This window comes from Coturnix japonica, chromosome 1, assembly GCF_001577835.2.
Source record: "Coturnix japonica isolate 7356 chromosome 1, Coturnix japonica 2.1, whole genome shotgun sequence".
In the NCBI taxonomy this organism is placed as follows: Eukaryota; Metazoa; Chordata; class Aves; order Galliformes; family Phasianidae; genus Coturnix; species Coturnix japonica.
Window position 1 is genome coordinate 52,483,398 of NC_029516.1, and position 16,951 is coordinate 52,500,348.

The 16,951-nt window shown below is 49.1% G+C and overlaps 2 protein-coding genes across 7 annotated transcripts in view; one reads left to right on the forward strand and one right to left on the reverse strand.

The window, feature by feature from the left end:
* Positions 1 to 11,078, forward strand: part of LOC107315443 (sodium- and chloride-dependent GABA transporter 1-like) — a 31,600-nt gene extending 20,522 nt beyond the window's left edge. Inside the window, exon 14 of the mRNA XM_015865841.2 lies at positions 637 to 11,078. Coding sequence (XP_015721327.1) covers positions 637 to 750 — 114 coding nt within the window. The 3' untranslated portion in view covers positions 751 to 11,078. The remainder of the gene's footprint in view (positions 1 to 636) is intronic.
* IQSEC3 (IQ motif and Sec7 domain ArfGEF 3) overlaps positions 6,794 to 16,951 on the reverse strand; it is a 100,657-nt gene continuing 90,499 nt past the window's right edge. For 3 of the 6 annotated variants that reach the window (XM_015865756.2, XM_032445420.1, XM_032445422.1), the window contains 4 exons: positions 15,411 to 15,572; positions 14,555 to 14,647; positions 14,103 to 14,146; positions 6,794 to 11,882 (listed from right to left, as the gene is read on the reverse strand). In XM_015865756.2, coding sequence (XP_015721242.1) covers positions 11,445 to 11,882; positions 14,103 to 14,146; positions 14,555 to 14,647; positions 15,411 to 15,572 — 737 coding nt within the window. In that variant the 3' untranslated portion in view covers positions 6,794 to 11,444. Of the gene's footprint in view, positions 11,883 to 13,939; positions 14,020 to 14,102; positions 14,147 to 14,554; positions 14,648 to 15,410; positions 15,573 to 16,951 lie in introns of all 6 variants that reach the window. The other 3 variants (XM_015865773.2, XM_015865766.2, XM_015865782.2) reach the window with 3 other exon arrangements.

The window sequence follows — 16,951 nt, forward strand, 5'->3', positions numbered from 1 at the left end:
GGCTCTACCCTCCTCTGCTTTCTCTTTTGCAGCATCAGACCCACTCCAGCAGACAAAGTGACTCATAAGCATTCATCACTCCTGATGCTCAGTCTGCACGCTTCCAGTAATGACTTGCCCCTCTGTACCTTCCTGGGTTCCGGCTTCATTTTACTGCTCTTTACAGTTTTCATTTGATCAGTTTAGGGCGGTGGGAATCACTGCTGGTGCAAAGGTTTGTGCAGGTGGACTGGTCTGATCCACATTAGAGTCACAGACCATGACCTGTCAGCACACTGCAATCAGGTAATGACATTTCACAGGAAACCCTAGCTGCAAAAATGGGGAAGCTTGGAAAATGGCTCTGCTCTGATGTCTGTGACATTACAGCTCTCCCTTGCTCTTGTTAGCAGCTGGCACTGCCTGGTAGCTGTTTCCCTATGTTATGAAGGTGATCCTCGCACTTCAAGTAGAAGTGCTCTGCATAACACCAAAGCGGGGGGCTCACATGGCCTGGCAGCAGAAGCGGAGTGGTGCTGCAAGGGCATCCCCTGCCATGTCATCATCCCCTCGCACTGGCATTGGGGTCGCCCCAAGGCCAGAGACCGGAGATCCCAGTCTTCAGCTGACACCCTCTCTCCCTTTGTTCCTGAGCAGCGTTTCCAGCAGATGACGCAGCCCCGGCAGGATGTGCAGGATGTGCAGGTGCAGAAGAATGGCCTCCAGATGAAGACATCCCTGAATGGCAGGGGATCAGATGCTGCTGTCTAGGAGGAGAGCTGGAGCTCCTTGCCCTGCCCCATAGCTGCCCATACCATGCTGTCCTCCAAGCCCCTCTGGCACAGCCCACTGTCCCCAGCTCTGCAGTGGCTTCACATGAGAAGAAGACCCAGCAGAGGAACTCTAGCGCCTCTCTTCCCCCTGGCTGACCCTGCATCACATCATTGACTATCTCCATCATGCAGCACTCTGGCCCAGGCTCTCAGAGAAGAGTAGCCTGTAACCTCTCGACCAGAGGTGATGTTCCTAGAGAGCTTATACTGATGGCTCACTGTTTTTCACTTCATCTTAGCACTTCCATGTGACGTTCCTACACAGCACGTCCCATAGCACGCAGCCATGCTTCATGCTTCACCTCAGAGACCCACTTGCCACCATATTTAAATCTCAGATGGTGATCAAATGATGTAGCATAAAGCAGTGCTAGCAAATGCATCATTGGAAGGGGTATGGCAGATCAAGAGAGGAGCCCTGCATGTTAGTAGCAGTAAGACATAGCCCAAACTGAAGAAAGGCATCAGGAGAAGATGCAACACTCTTAGGTACCATATTTCAGCCCTGCACATCTCCAACCATTACCACCTACCCAGCAGGTTGGCCCCATGAGCCACTGCCAGGCACAGAAGACAGCCCTTCTCTCCTGGAGAGTCCTGCCCTGTGCAGCAGTCACACCTTTAGCTGAATGTACAGGCTGGATCTGGTAAAGCTGAAAGCCAAACTCTAAGAGCTGCAATCACAGTTCATCACAATTAATCTCAGCTAGTTACAGAAGTATCATTCTCCCCTATCCTGTAATTTTATGCACTATAGTGTATCTGAAAATTTGTATTCCACTTTCACCTATGTTTATAAACTGGGCAATAAAGGAGCCCACCCTTCTCATATCCTTCGAGAGGGACATCCGTGCTGAGGGCAGTTCATAGAATCACAGAATCACTGCTGTCGCTCTTTGATCTTTGCATGGACAGCCTTTACTACAAACCCTGCTTTCACCTGTGCGTCCCAATCACATCACCTCCCTCCCCTTAAATGTAGGCCAAGATCTTCAGAAGTGGGTAATGGGCAAAAGAGTCGATGCTTGAGTGAGGCCCTAAAATGGTGAAAGATCTTGATTTTCTAAGAGTATTGGGGCAGCCCCAGCCTGAGGTAGAGGAAGCTGGAATCAGCAGTCCTTACTGAAACTCTTGGCCAAGAGCTCCCTTGCACATGCAGGGCTTTATTCCTGGGGCAGCAGAGATACTACCCTGCACTTGAGTTCTCAGTGTAACACTATTCAGTGAGAAATAGCCATCCATTCAGCTTCCTGCCCGTAATTTTCTCTTTGGCTCTTGCTTTTGTCTTGCTTCCTTTTGTTCTCTTGCCACATTTCTTCCCAACTTCTACCCACCCAGTAGAAATGAACTACTTCAATGAGCTTTGTCCTCCTTATTTTTTGCTGGTACTACCACCAAATTGCAGTTCTCCCTCCCTTCTCTTCCTTCTATTTCTACCTGTGTTCCCAGCCTAATTTCTCTGATCCTCTCATATGTCCTCCTTCCACCCCTCCCACTCTTTTCCCTGCCTGTCTGTGACTCAGCATTGAGTTCACTCAGCACCTTCCCCCCAGCAGCCCAGTCCCTAAGGTCCTGTACCCATCCCAATATCACAATCACAACCTGTTCCAGCTGTCTTATTTCCCTCCATAGACCAGAATGAGCAGGTTTCTGACACCAGCTGAAGAGCTTGTGACTCCTGTAGCCCCATCTCCTGCCCTCCTGCTGCCCCATGGCACTCAACACCTGCTGGCGCTTGGTAATCCACCCAAAACCTTTTAATTCTAAGGAGCTATTTAGGGAGCTGTGCTCAAATCCCTTCAAAATCCTCTTTTTCCTGAGGGCTGCGAAAAAAAAATGAATGCCTTTGCCCCCATGCCCCATGCAGCAGCAGCAGGAGCTGTGGGCAATGTAGAAGGCCTTAGGATGGCTTTGATGTTGCTCAAGCACCACAACCCTGGAGATGCAGGGTTGATCCCCCCCAGGACAGGGGAGCTCATCCTGCTGCCTCCCCCCAGTGTGCTCCAGCAGCTGGTCGTGGATGTGTGAATGTGTGTGTAAGGTGTGCAATGCCACACAGACACTGTGTGGCACCGCCAGGTTTTGGCCAGGCGACCACTGCTCGTAGTCTCTCCACTTGTCTATTAAACGATGCGTTGGACGCCGCCATGAAAATGATGCAAGGTCTGTTCCACTCCTCACACACCTTTCAGGCCTTTGGGAATGGGAAGGGGAGATGAGAGACTTTGACTGATAGCTGAGAGATGAGGGCTCCTGTGGGGACTGGCTGCCAGCACCCCTCTGCCTCTGTGGCCTGTGCAGCAGCCCTTGGGTCAATCCCTGCCACTCCTTCCTGCCCTTTTTTCCCCTTCCTCTTCTCTGTTTGGCATCCCCACGATCTCCTGTCTCACCTTCTCCCTTCAGGGAGAGGTATATGCATTTTAATAACTTTCCTCTTCTTTCTGCATCTCTAGCAGCACATTCAAGTGGTGCTTATGCTCGGAGGTGCAGGCAGACTGCAGCATTCACACTGTCACAGCAGCACAGACATTGCCATCCTCAGCCCCTACCTGGCTTCACCCCACCCAGAGTAACCTCTGAGCTGGTGTCAGTCCCTGCCATGGCCCTGGAGACTGCATCTCTGTGGGGATGGGACAAGAGAAGGAGAGGGATGAATGCTTTTGGTGGCAGGTGGTCACATCATCCTTCACCCCTGCCTGCCCTCTTGATGGCACCACCATACCCACAGCTGTGTCCCCTTCAGCACAAACTCCTCTATGCATTTTGGTCCCATAGGATGGAGAGAAAAGGAGCTGACATCTCTGTCCTGTCTGCACTTCTTGTCAATGAAGGGATTAGGAATTATAATCCCCGATTTGCATTTTAAAGCGGCTTTTCAGCTCTGCGGGGAGCCTCAGCCCAATGTCCCCGAGGAGCCCAGTGGCACAGCCGCTGTTACAGCCCCAACAACCGCTGTCACAGCCCCAGCCACAGCCAGGGGTGTGTAGCTGCATGGTCCCCATGGCCACATTGGCACCGCTTGCCCCCAGTCCAATGGTCCTAGGCCCCAGCACAACTGCTGCTGCGGGGGCTTCTCTGCAGAGCAGAGCCCAGGGTCCTGTAGTGTATGAGTGGAGCTGCTCCCAGGACACTGACTGCTAAATCACATTGGTCCCCACCATCCCGTAGCCCCCAGAGGCTCCCACTCCTTTCTCTAGCCCCAGCCCTCTCCAAGCAGTGCATGCTCCCTTCCCTGCACTTTTCCCCTGGCTCCTTCCTTCACCACATTGGCGACAGACCCACGTGAAATGTTAGCAAGCTGTTGTTTGCTTCTTTTCCTTGGCATCTCTACTGCCTTTCCCTCTGCTAATTGCTGCAGCAGTGCCTCTTCTAGGGCAGGCTGACAGATGGCCGAGGTTTATCTTTGAACAAGCCATTTAATAAGAGCTCCCGCTTTTCCTTTGCACATTTCTTCCCCAGCCACATGTCCTGGGCTGCTGCTCAGGCTGTCCTTTTCACTGGGGATGCCAGGAGATGTGGCAGAGGCTGAGGGCTGACGTCAGACGACAGGGGTCACCAGGCTGAAGAGCTGGGAGGCAGAGAGAAGCTGTGAGCCCCCACTGGCTCTTTGTGGCAACATCCAAGAAAATGTGCTGATGATACTAAACTGGGAGGTTCTGCACCAGAGGGTGGTGGGCATGGAACAGGCTGCCCAGGGCAATGTGCATGGCCCCAACTGCCAGAGTTCACACAACTTAAGGCCCCGCTCCACATGCTTGAGAAGAAGCCCTGCTCGTGGGTTCCATGGTCTAAGGCAAAACCCACAGCTTTTAACTTTGGCTGCACTCAGTAGTTGCAGTAAAGATGCTCCAAGACCATCCAAGTGTGATAAAGCTCCTGAACTGATGGAATCACACAGCCCTGCTTGCCAAGTTGGCCTCGTTCTTGAGGAACTAGCTTATATCCAGCTGTCTTAGGTAGGGCGGCAATGTGAACAAGGCTCTGGCTGCACTCAGGATCTGGCAGTGACTCTACAGCCTCTCCCTTGGCAGCTATGGTGACAAGAAATCTGAACCTTGAGGGAACCGTGGAGATGACTGTGAGCAACTGTCCCCAGAGCCCCTGAAACCCCAGCACAGCTTTCTAGGTGTTGTAGAAAAGGGCCCGTAGTGTCTTGTATGCAACAGTGGTACTACAGGCCCTGTCCCTGATAAGAGACTATGACGTGGCAGTTTTGGGCTTGGGGTAAGGCTCCTGCTGCCTACTGTTCCCACAGGGCCCCAGTGCCTGTGTTGGCCTTGGGACAAGACTCTGACCCAGGGCAGGAGACAGCAGGGCACACAATGCTGAGGTCAGCAGCACCTCTCCTGCACCTCCTTTGATGGGTAGGGTAGGACATGTTTATAGGAAGCACATGAGGGATGTGCTTAATTTAAAGTCCCTCTTGAAAGGAACAGAGAAAACTCAGAATTATCTGTGGAAAAGAGTGGCAAATGCTGATCAGCTCTGAATGCACCAGGGCTATGCGATTTGTATACTATGTAGACTATATAGCTATAACTGTACTGATGCACTATGACAGTTGTGGTGTATGCTTTTTGGGTTGTAAATTCTTTGTATTGGCACTGCCTATGTGTGCCTGCACGCTATCCACAGCAAAGGGTCTTGCCATCTTCCTATTAACAATAGCTAGTACATGCACAGCACAGTAAGGTAGGAGTATGACATGTAGACAATCTGTTTTTATTGCTCTCATCTTTACAGCCAGGTGTGTGATCTAAACATCAGGCGGAAACTTCTCCAGATAATTTACCTGTTTCAAAACATCTTAGAAAGTGTGTTGGATGTGTTTGGGATGGACCGATAGATACTACATCTGTGGCACACAGAAACAGAAATGGAAGCCTCTGAATCCCTGGGGATTCCCATCCGTGTCTCAGGGATCTCTGCCCTCCCAAGTGTTTCACCACAGGCCCGGGGATCTGAGGGATTCTTTGAAGCCAGCAAAGAATGTGCAGCCCACAGGCTGCTTCCTCAGCAGGTGTAGTCCAACCCCAGCTGCAAAAATGTGGGTTGCTGCCCCCCACCCGCTGCAGAAGAAAGCTGCTTCATGTGCACGAGTTTGTTTCTGATCATCTCTCATCCCTGCGCACAGCTTCACAGAGGTTGGTTTCATTAACCCCGGGGTTACGCCTTGTGTAAATATGCATGTATATCTGATTTGCATGGAAAATGTCATTTTCCCTACACGTCCCCCATCCAAATGTTAGTTGAGCCTGAGCTTGTGTAACTTACTAAGTGTGCTGTGACGGTAACTGCAGCCTGCACAGCTGTCCTGCTCGGGCAGAGTGTGGCTGCACACACCTGACATCTTGTACAACGTGTTCAGCCGCGTGGATAGCAGAGGTGCCTACACATGATCTGCCATATAGTCTTACATGTTGGCAGATGGTGTGTGCATTAACGCGCAGTGTGTGCTGATGTCTCTGGGTGAATGAGTTTCTCTGCAGCCAGCTGGCGTAGGACACATGCATTGGCACATGCGGTGCACAAAGTTGCTCTCCTTGCTGCAGCATGCACACACGGCAGCACGCACTAGGCATGGCATGTGGGCTCCTTCCCCAGCATGCAGTGTGGGCAGAGAGGCTGGGGCTGGCCCTGCTGCACGCCAGCAAGGTGCACAGGAAGAAACTGCAGTATGAAAGGCTTAGCCTTTCACCGTCCTGCTTTCCTCTCTGCCTCACCGCACGGGTCAATTGCAGATTGGACACAATTATTTCTCCCTGGTTTCCTCTGGATCCGGTCTTTCGAGGGCCCTGAGCATGGAGCTAACTGATGAGAACATAGCAGTGGCCACAGAGGGCTGTCCCCAAGGCCAGCAGGCACTCAGCAGCCCTTGGGAGCACAGCCTTGGTGTGTCAGCCATGTGCCTGCGCACACCAATGGAGTCTGGGGACAAGGGAGGGGGTCGAGGCAAAGAAGACATTGGCGCACAAGTGACATATCTCAATATAATTTCTAAAACTCTATTATAATCGAACAGATAAAATACCTCTGATCTATTTCTGTTGGTTTGTTACAAAATAGCTGTTTGGACTCTTAGCTAGGTGTGACCACACCACTTTCCCCAAAGGAAGCTTTTCTCGGTGATATTTACAGCAGAAAACAGGTACAGACAGACAGGTGCTTTCAACAGCCTACACACAGGTAACACGTCTGTTGTTAACTTTGTTTTTTAAAGACACATTCAGATGGGGTGGTGACTAGTGCTGAACAGCTGGGTGACTCCAAAGCTGCTGTCCCGGGCATGGCTGTAGGGAGCGGGCAGGACGCGGACAGCTCGAGCTCACAAACACAGTCCTGGAGCCCACAAGGGCACAGTGAGGTGGCGGTAGGGGGAGGCAGGACCTGCTCAGCAGCTCTCAGTTCAAAGCAGAGACTCTTCCCAAGCAGCTGGATACAAGGCTCAGATTCGTTTCAGAAACCTCACCAACATGTGCAGGTAGTCGCGGGTTAAGTCTTCTGAAAAGCATCCAACCAAACTCTTCCAGCTCAAAGGCCCTCGAAAGCGTCCAAATCTTGAAGTATTTTTTGTGAAGAAGACTGACTATCGGCGAAAAGCTGCTGGTGGACCATGCTCACAACTTTCACCTACAGGGATGTGTGAAAACACAAGCAGTGCTTTGCAGGTCTTGCAGAAAACACTAACTGCTGCTACCACAGTGGCCCAGTCTACAGCATTAAAAGCACAACAGCAGCAGACAAACACTGCATTAAACTCAGCTTGTTTGTGCTAAGCCTGATCCTACTGCCAGATTTTTCCCACCCCTTTTCTCGTGCTATAAACAAATCGATTTCACTGGACCTCCTCCAGCAAGAGCAAGAGAGAATCATGACAGTGATGGTTTGCACAACACAGCTGTGAGACCTCCCTGACACCTTGCTCTGTTCCACCTTCCAGCAGAGCCACCTTCCTGCTTGGACACTGAGCACCAGACACTTGCTGCAGAATGCTCTGCATTGGCTTTCTCCTTTCTCCTCCCCACACCCCTTTTTTAATATAGAAGGATAATAACTCAGCAGCAAAAAGCCACCATTCTTTAGGGTTGATCCGATCTCTGCGGCGTCTTCCTGCCTGATCCCACCACCCAAAGGGTTGTGCCAGCTTCACCATCAGAATCACGGCAGCCAACAGCTGGAGATTTTTCTTCGGTGAGCTGCAGTGCACGTTTTGTCCTTCACAAGGCTGTCACTGATATGCTTATTCTTGCCTGCGCCCTGTCAGCAACTAGTTTGTGCGCAAGGGTGTCTACTCACACCACGACAACTACACTGCATCTGTGTCTGCGCTTGCATGTGGGAGGGCTGTGGAAGCAGACGACACAATAGATCAGATGAGGTGCTGACATGCTTTAAAGTGCTTGTTATCCTTCTGGACCAACCTTCCAAGGGAAAGCAATCCGTATTTTGAAGTGAAGTCCGAAGGGCTCAGCTACACAGTAGAACTTAGGGCAGCCTTTTCCACCTGACCCTGAAATGAAGAGGTTTGGTATCTCTCTGGCCAATCCCAACAGAAGATGCAAGAAGACAGCAAAGGTTTCCTTTGCTTCTCTGCTCAAAGCTGGAGGCCAGCAGTAGCCTTTGCAGGGTCAGGAAAGGGGATCTGTCTTGCCCTGAGAGACGGTTGTGCCTCAGGTATTTGGGCACTTCATTTAATTCACATCTGTGCTTCACCCAGCACTATGGAGGGAGTCTCAGGGAAGCTTCCTTCCTTCCTTCGTTTTTTACATCCTCGTTGCTTTCCCAATCAATTATTAAAGCAGCAAATCTCTCTTGTAGGAACTTCATAGACATTATAAATGTTTTATCCCCCCAAAAAATTATTTCATCAAGTACCTCAAGGTTTTTGTTGTTGTCACTTCGTGTTAAATGTCAAGTAAAGCCTAATTTATTTAACACACACACACGCACGTACAGACCACTGAAGTGAAGTGGTTCATTGCGCTCTGGGAAAAAAATAAACAACTGAGTACTGCCATTCCTCCCAGGCAAGGAAGTGACTGCTGGGAGGGCAGGGCAGGGCTGCTGCCTCTTGGATACCCCTTTGTACCTCAGCAGGAAGCTGACGTTGAGCTGGGCAGCCAGGGACAAACGGTACACATAACAACCTCAGTGGTCTTTTCCAACATCAGTGATTCTATGATTTGGAGATTCTATAAGCATTCCCATGAAGCTGCGGGTGGGTCAGATGAGATCATGGCTGCTGTCTCATGGTGTAGTACCACTTGGGATGGATCCAGCACCAGGCCAGGGCAGCCATGCCTCACAGCTGGATGCAGTCTGAGGGACTGAGCCCTGCCTGGAGCCATGTGCCCGTAATGCAGGCAAGGACCTTACTGGCTCAGAAAGGTGGAGCATCCTTGTTGTATCTGGAGGCTGCGTAGGAGAAAACTTCTCTGGTCTGAAGGGAGGCCGAGCTTCTACTCAGGACTTTCTAACAAATCTTTCAGTCTTCTGCTTCCACAGGCCTCCCTGAGGCTACGCCTGTTTGTTCCTGATCAATACATCTGCTACTGCATGTAAAAGGATCAGCCTGGTGCCCAGCTCCAGACAGCTAAGTAAACAACCAAGACAGGTCTGCAGGCAGATCTGCGTGTAGGTGTCAGCAAACCTGGAGCTGAGCAGGCCCCTGCCCTGGAGGACTGGCCAGCACAGGGAAGCCTTCACCACAGCCCATCCTTGCTTCCTTAACCCCAGCTGGGCATAAGCCCAGGTCACATAAATGAATTCTTTCATCCGAGTGCTTCAGCAGAGCCAAGGACATCCAAAGAGCACTGCTGGGGATGCAGGCCCTAATGCATTCTTTCACTGGTAATAAACCCCAGAGCTGAGAATCCTGGAGTATTGCTGCTGTGTGGATTTTACCATACAAAGTAAAATATGTATTTCCTGCATGTCTTCGCCATCCCTTTTCCCTGACATCTTACACATCGACACTACTGTCAACATTCCTCACCTCCCCTCACACAACCAACAACCAGCGCTTCTGCCTCAACCTCATTCAGGAAGGAAGACCATTTCTTTCTTTCCCTCTCAAAATAAAAATAAGGGCCCTAAAAGGCGTACTGTCCTATTTTAATATCCTAAAGTTGATCTTCTTAAGCCTCGAAGGGAGAGAGAATGAGTGAAACCAAAGCCTTTAAGCTAATTAATACCTTCCCCTCCCTACTGCTCAAAAAGATTTTTTTTTCTTCTAAAAATACAGTCAAAGCTCATTTTTAATGCTGTCTTCTTTCACATCAATGTCCCCAATAAAGAAGAGAAGCTGAGCTGTCATCTCTATCTCAAGATCTTCCCCTCCCCTCACTTTGAAGCTGGGATAGGGAAGAAGGGAGGAAAAGGGGCCTTGGTGTGCAGCTTTCCTATGGAGAGGGCTGAGGGAGGCAATGACATAACTAGGCAAGAGATACAGATGGCAGCTCATGTGAGTGGGCTCCAAAATACCTTTTCCCCCTAGCACAGGAGGAAGAGGCCAAGTAAAGGAACCACCCACCCCCAGGAGGTGAAGGTAACACTTAGGTTTGCTTTTAAAATGTATAAAAGCAGACAGGAAGGAAACACAAAACCAGCTAGAATGAGAAAAGCAGAGGTGGGTCTGTTTCTTGCTAGAAAAGACAATCTTTGTGTGTGCATATGTGTGTGTGTGTCTGTGTGTGTTTTGAGGTGGGAGGCCACCTCTTGGTGCCATCTCTTTGGAAAACTGCTCATCCATCCCAGGGAAGATCCCTGGGCTTAGTCTCTCCCTTCTGCTCTCTCAGAACTGCTTAGTGTTTCCTTTAGTAAGCATGCGCCATACATACTCTACCATACAGGTGTATTTACACATGATGTGGTCTGCTAGATCTCAGCAGAGGTCTCTGGTACAATGCTCCAACATAACAGAAACAAAAAGTTTTGGTGTTCAGAGTGAGGCCATCTTTGTGTCGTACTGCAGCTTAGGACAGTCTCTCCTCCTCTCACGCTCTCTTCCATTCTTGTGCTCCCTTGCCTGGAACCAGCTGCTGTAAGGAGATAATATTTGAAGAGCGATGAGGAGAAAGCATGGCAAGCAGAACAGGCTCTCAGCTCCAGCTTAGCAGGCAGCAGCAGTGGTGGCAGGGGGAACTCCACCCCTGGGAGTGCCCCAGCATCTTTCCTTGGCACGGGTGAGTCAGTTTCTCTCTGAGGCTGGCGAAGTTTCAGGGTGGGTATAAACCTATGGCCAGGTAAATGCAAGGCAGGGAAGAAGATCAAGGAGTAGCAAACGGAAGACACAGTGCCTAGAAAGCAGCAGGTCATCAAGCCTCTCAGGAACAGGGCAGCAAAGTGCTACATGGGGATGGCATGAGCACAAGAGGCCAGCGGGGCTGGCAGGGTGTGAAGATATGTAAGCATGTAGGTTGGCAGGTTCTATAGATGGCTCCTCATGATTAGCATCATCTTCAGGGGAGACAGGGTAAGAGTTAGCTCTTTTTTTTTTTTTTTTTTTTTTTTCCTTTTCCTTTTACTAAAAAATAAATCACAAACTAGATCTCTGTAGGCAGAAAGGGTCCCAGGGAGGCAGTGGGGTTGGGAAGCGGGGGAGTCTGTGCTGTTCTGGTGCTGGTGGTGTGGCTACACGAGGCTCCGCGAGCCACTGGAGTACCTGCGCCTCTGAAGCAGGGAGCTTGGGGGGCAGTACTGGTGGGGGTGGTTGTAGGGAGGAGGTGGAGGTGGCAAGGGAGGCTGATGGACCAGCTTCATGGGGGTCCCGGGGAACCCACTGCCCACACCGCGCCAGGGGGTGGAGGTGCAGGAATCAGAGGTGACATAGCGTGTCAGAGTCTGGTTGAGGGCCGGCTCCATTCGAGCGAGGCACGGCTTGTCCAAGACAATGACTTTGACAATCTGCTGGCACTGTACAAGTGTCCCCGCCGAGGCGGGGTGCGAGGGCACCACTGCTGTCTCCAGCCGCTCCCGTGGCATGTTAAGACGCATGCTGGGCTGCGTTCCACTCTCGGGCCCCAGGGCGGAGTTGTGCTGGTACGTTTGAAGCCTGTTGTGAATTGACACCTATTTTAGAAACAGTCAAAGAAGCATTAAATGTTACAAGACTTTTCCCATCTGCTGCTACTGGCTGCCCTGAACCCCCACCACCATTCAGGCTTACATGCATCGAACCCTCCCTCCTTGAAAAAAACAGAACAGGCACAAGCCCTGGCTGCATCCCTCTCTCCCAACAGCCCCATCATCCTATCTAGGACTCAGTGCCCCTGTCCTTTCCATCACATCCAGGGCAACAGGGCTGGTGTTCCCAAATGCAGTGCAACTTTGATTATCCAAACAGCATAGGGAACGCAAATCATCTCAATGAGTGGAGGCATCCATAAATTCTTGTGAAAATGAATAGACCTCAGCAGTCATGCCTTTGTCCCCAGCAGCAAAATGAGGGGGCAAAAGGGACAACCGAATAGCGAGGTTTCACATAATCAAGGTGGTACATTTCTGCAAACATGATGGAAGCTGAATCTGAGATAGAGAGACTCGAGCCTTTCCCAGCTCCCTGCCTTTCCGAGTATGAAGTTACACCACATGACTGGCTAATCTGTTTACAAAGGAAAAAAAAAGCAGAAATCTGACATACTCTAGCAAAAGGCAGCTCCCTCTGATCTATTTGATGGTTTGTCAGTGAAAGGAAATGATTTTCAAAAAAGAAAAAAGAAAGAAAAAAAAAAGCCCATCTAGCTCATACGATGATAAAAGAAATTCATGATGAAATGGCAGCAGATTAGATAATCTCAAAGAAATGGAAATGCTCCTCTGCTGGCAGAGTACTATGTGGGCAATGGGAAGGGGGAAGGGGGGAAGGAGGAGGTCATCAGGGTCCCCACAGAGAGATGCTGACAATAGAGTCACTCAAATAAGAGAGCTCATTGAGACCAGCTTGAAAAGAAAGCTGGTCTGGACTAGATATCCCTGAGATGGAAGCACAGCAGTAAAAGGGTGCTTCCTGGATGGTGACCAAAGTCATAGTTCCTCCTGGCAAGGACATAGGCTGATGGAGTCACTAGAGCACAGCAAGGGTGCTGTTGAATGTCAGTCAAATGACAAATCCTGGGTAGGATACTACTGCTTGGAGGCTGGTGCAGCACTTTCAGCAAGGCAGGGGTACAGATGGGCAGATTGGGCAGTGGGGGTGCCCTGATGGTCTGTATGTTGGAAAGCAGTCAGCAACCATGAAGGAGGAGCTGTGGAGTGACCAAGCTTCCCTCCATGCTCGAACAAGGATGAGCTGTTTGTCTCTACACAAGCATGGAGGTTGCTCAGGCCCACTATGCAGCAGGGCTATGTCAGGACTTATTGAGGCAGTGAAAAACACCTTTGGAAAAACTGGTTGTTGGGCCATGAAATGCTAGTGACATTAAAGTACATGGAAGTCATTCTCCACAAGAAAACACAATGCCCAAAAGAAATTGGAAGTGGGCTGGGAGAGGCACCTTGTCCAGATAGGGGGTGTCTGCAGGGAAATGTGTGTTCTTCAAGGAGTATCAGTGACACCCATTCCCCACAGAGAAGCTGAACTCCTCAAACATACTATGACAAGAAGGGAAATAAGTGCCCTGGAAAAGGGCAAATTCAGGAAAATGGAGATATTCCAGACATGGAAAATATAGGAAGTAGTGAATAAGATTTTTAGTGTGAAGACAGCATTTTTCTGTTTCCTTACAGGCAGTGGGAACATGGGTGTCTGTGAAGAAACAGGCAACCCATGGGTACTAGACATCCCTGAAAAGATAGAAGCATACAGGACAGCCAAGCTCCCTAACTAGGAAGGTGAAGCTCTGGGAAAAGTCCCTGATATAAAAAGGCCATGCTTAATCCCCTTCAAGGGGGATGGAGAGACAGCTGCAGAGATTATGCAGGAAAGCTGGGCTGCAAGGGAATTTGCATGTGATGCTGCATGGAGTTAGCATGTTGGGGAAGTCTTTAGTGGGGTTCTCATTCTCCCCATAAGCAGTGGGGTGGGTTAGTCTACAGCGTTTGGGAGCTTGGTCCATGAGGGATGTTACAGTTATAAAAACGGATTGAAAATGCTTTGAAGTTTAGTTTGGATTTGAAAGTTGTATTACCCGTCCTAGCAGTAACTTTTAATTGTATCTCTGGAAATTGGTAAAATTGTCAGTCTGGCTGGGGAGGCATTGATTAATACCTGAGAAAAGAAACAACAGAGAATGTGAGAAGAGCTGAAGTGAGAGAGAATTACTTACCTCAGCTGCTCCGCACTCTACTTACCTCCACTGTGCTGTCCGAGACCTTCTCCCCCAAATCCTTCTTGCCTTTAAAATAAAAGAAAAGATCTCATTCATGAGGTCTGTCCGTCAAGTCAAGAGCTGGCCCACATAAGGTGGCCTGGAAAGCTCAAGGAAGAGGTACAGGGCCCACTAAGACTCTTGACTGCAAGATAAATTGAATTCCTCTTTCAATCCATCAGCATGGCAGTTTAGGGGAGACCCTTATGGGGTCCTATTCTTAGGTCTTGATGTTGAAGTGAGTTGGTAGCCTTTCGTCAATGCACTTGTTTCTGGCTGGCATGCAAGAACACAAAGCTTCTACAAAGAAGCTGGCATTGCAGAAGTGGCAAAAAGGACTCTGGAGGAAATAGACAGTGCCATTACTGTGTTGCATTAGTTTGAGGAAGGAAAAGTGCACCATGCTCTTTCAAAAGAAATTGGCTGACTCTTTACCTGTTGGTGAGCTCTGCTTGGACTGTGGTTCTATCTGGGCTCCATTGCTCCGTAGCGAGAGAGTCTTTGCCCCTTGCTGTTTCTCCAGCTCCCCTGCAAGACAGATGCCTGGCAGTGAGTGAAAAGAGGAATGCATGGAAGAACCAGGAAATACTGAAGGACTAATGTGGGAAGTCAGCAAGAATTAATGTAAGAATATGACAAGAGTCTGTCAAGGAAGGAAGGAGAGAGGAACAGCTAAGAGAGAAACAAAAACTGGAGAGAAGTTGAAATATGGAGAATCTTACATAAGACCTTTGTGTATGACCTGCATTTATAAAGAATAGGTTACTGCTGCACTGCTGATGTTGAGCTACTTGGGCTTGTCAGTTTATACATGGGAACACCATTAAGGTCTACCTGGACCTTACCCTGTGTAAGACAGGCCCCGGAATGACATAGTACAGACTGCTTTTCTCCCAGATATCCCTGGATTGAGAGGACAATTCTGCTAAGACTGTTATCTATCCTGTACTTCCCAGATATCTACAGGTAGTATTTGCATACTCAGAGGTGTATGAGACGGAGAAGTCTTCTGGGTCTGATAGTCTAAACTTCTCTACTTAAGTCTCCTGTCTCATATACTCTAATTGATAAGGACCGTAAGTAGTTCTTCCCCTTCTCCTGCTGGTGAGCGCACAGAAAACCTGGCTTCTTTTTTACTCTATTAGTGAACATAAGAAAAATCCTGGGAAGACTTCTGCAACTCATCCTCTTTGTCACTGTTCCTGAAGAACCCACTGCTTTTACATTTTCTCCCTTGCATACACACAGAGTATGATGGCATCAGAGTCTCAATTGTATTAGAGGTCCTTACATTCAATGCGTATCTGCTCCAGCTCTGTCACTTCTGCTATTGACTCTTTCAGATCTTCCACAAATTTCTGCATTTCCTCAGCTCCCAGAGCACAGAAGTGCAGCACCTGCTTCTTCTCTGAGCCCGAAACTGGAGTCACCAGTGTGATGCCATGGGGGTAATCTGTGAATAAGATGTGTAAAAATAATAGAGAGGCATTAGGAGAGGACAAGAGAGAGGCAGCAGGCATCTTGCTGGAGAAGTCTGCTTTTCAGTCTTTCCAGGACAGAGAATTTCAGTCCAGAGGAACTTAAGATTTTGTCAGACTACAAATTGTGAGAATCTGCAGCACTGCAACACTCCAAGGGAACAGAATGGCCAAGGTGCAGCAGCAAGGCAACTTACCACCACTACCACAGTGGTGCCATAGCCAAAAACCTCTGTCTCTTCGTTACAGTTAATGTAAGGTCAGTGCTAAGAACCTGAGCACAGAAATGAGACTACAAAGTCTTCCTGAATCTGCAGAGGATTTAACAGCAATAATTTTTCTCCTCTGGGAACTGCAGCCTGAGAAGTTGGCTGCAGGACTCAGAGCCATTAATATCCTTAGATACAGGACTTCTCTCCAGTCTCTACTTCCACCAGCAGGGAACATAGCTGCAGTGTCAGCATAGCATGGGTAGGGAACTCATCATGCTGTGCAGAGAGTGCAGTAAAGATAAGGGTGTGGGTTTGCATGTCTCTGCCTAGTAGTCCCAAAAGGCAAAACACTCTGTCAGAAATGAAAATGAAAAGAAATGCCCTGAGAGTGAAAAGAGCACAATAAAAGGCTTTATGATTTAAAAATCAGGATGTGTGCATGGAGGAGGTGGCTGCAGATTCAGCCAACAGAAGCTGGAGAACAAAGGTACGCAGACAACTTGTTAAGCTTGTGACCGGACTCTCTTTTGGTCATTGAAAAGTGGGTTCTGTCTCTTTTTTCCTTCCCCCTCTTCTTTGTCTACATTTAGTTTCTTTCTTCACCTGTCATGCTTTCTCTTCTCTACTGCTCCCATGCCTTCCCCATACTCTTCATTAGAAATCTTTACCAAACAAGTCAAAGGACCAATCTGCTGTTTTCTGCCAGCCCTTAGCTCCCTCTGTTTGTGTCCCAGTTCTCTTTCCCCACCCTGTGTTTTGTCTCGTCTGTTAAGATCACAAGTTCTTTCAGATATCTGCTTTTCTTTCTCTGCAGACTATAAAAGAATGCCTTTGCCAGCACTGCAGGATTGTCATCATACCACTCAAAGTAGATTCCAGCTCCAACAATGTGTTGTGGGAATGCCCAATTATAAATGGTTCTTTTGTACATTGAGAAACATGAAAAGTATTGTGTGCTGTGAAGGGCAGGGAATTGAGATGATGACCTACACTGTCCATAGGGCAGAGCAAGGATGTAAGGAATTCCGTATAGCCTCAGTACTGCTACAGTGTTCCTTCCTTGCATCACATTCTTCTAGTGCTCACAAAACCCTCAGGAGGCATAAAGCCACGCTTGCCTGAGACCACTGTGCATCCCCTTT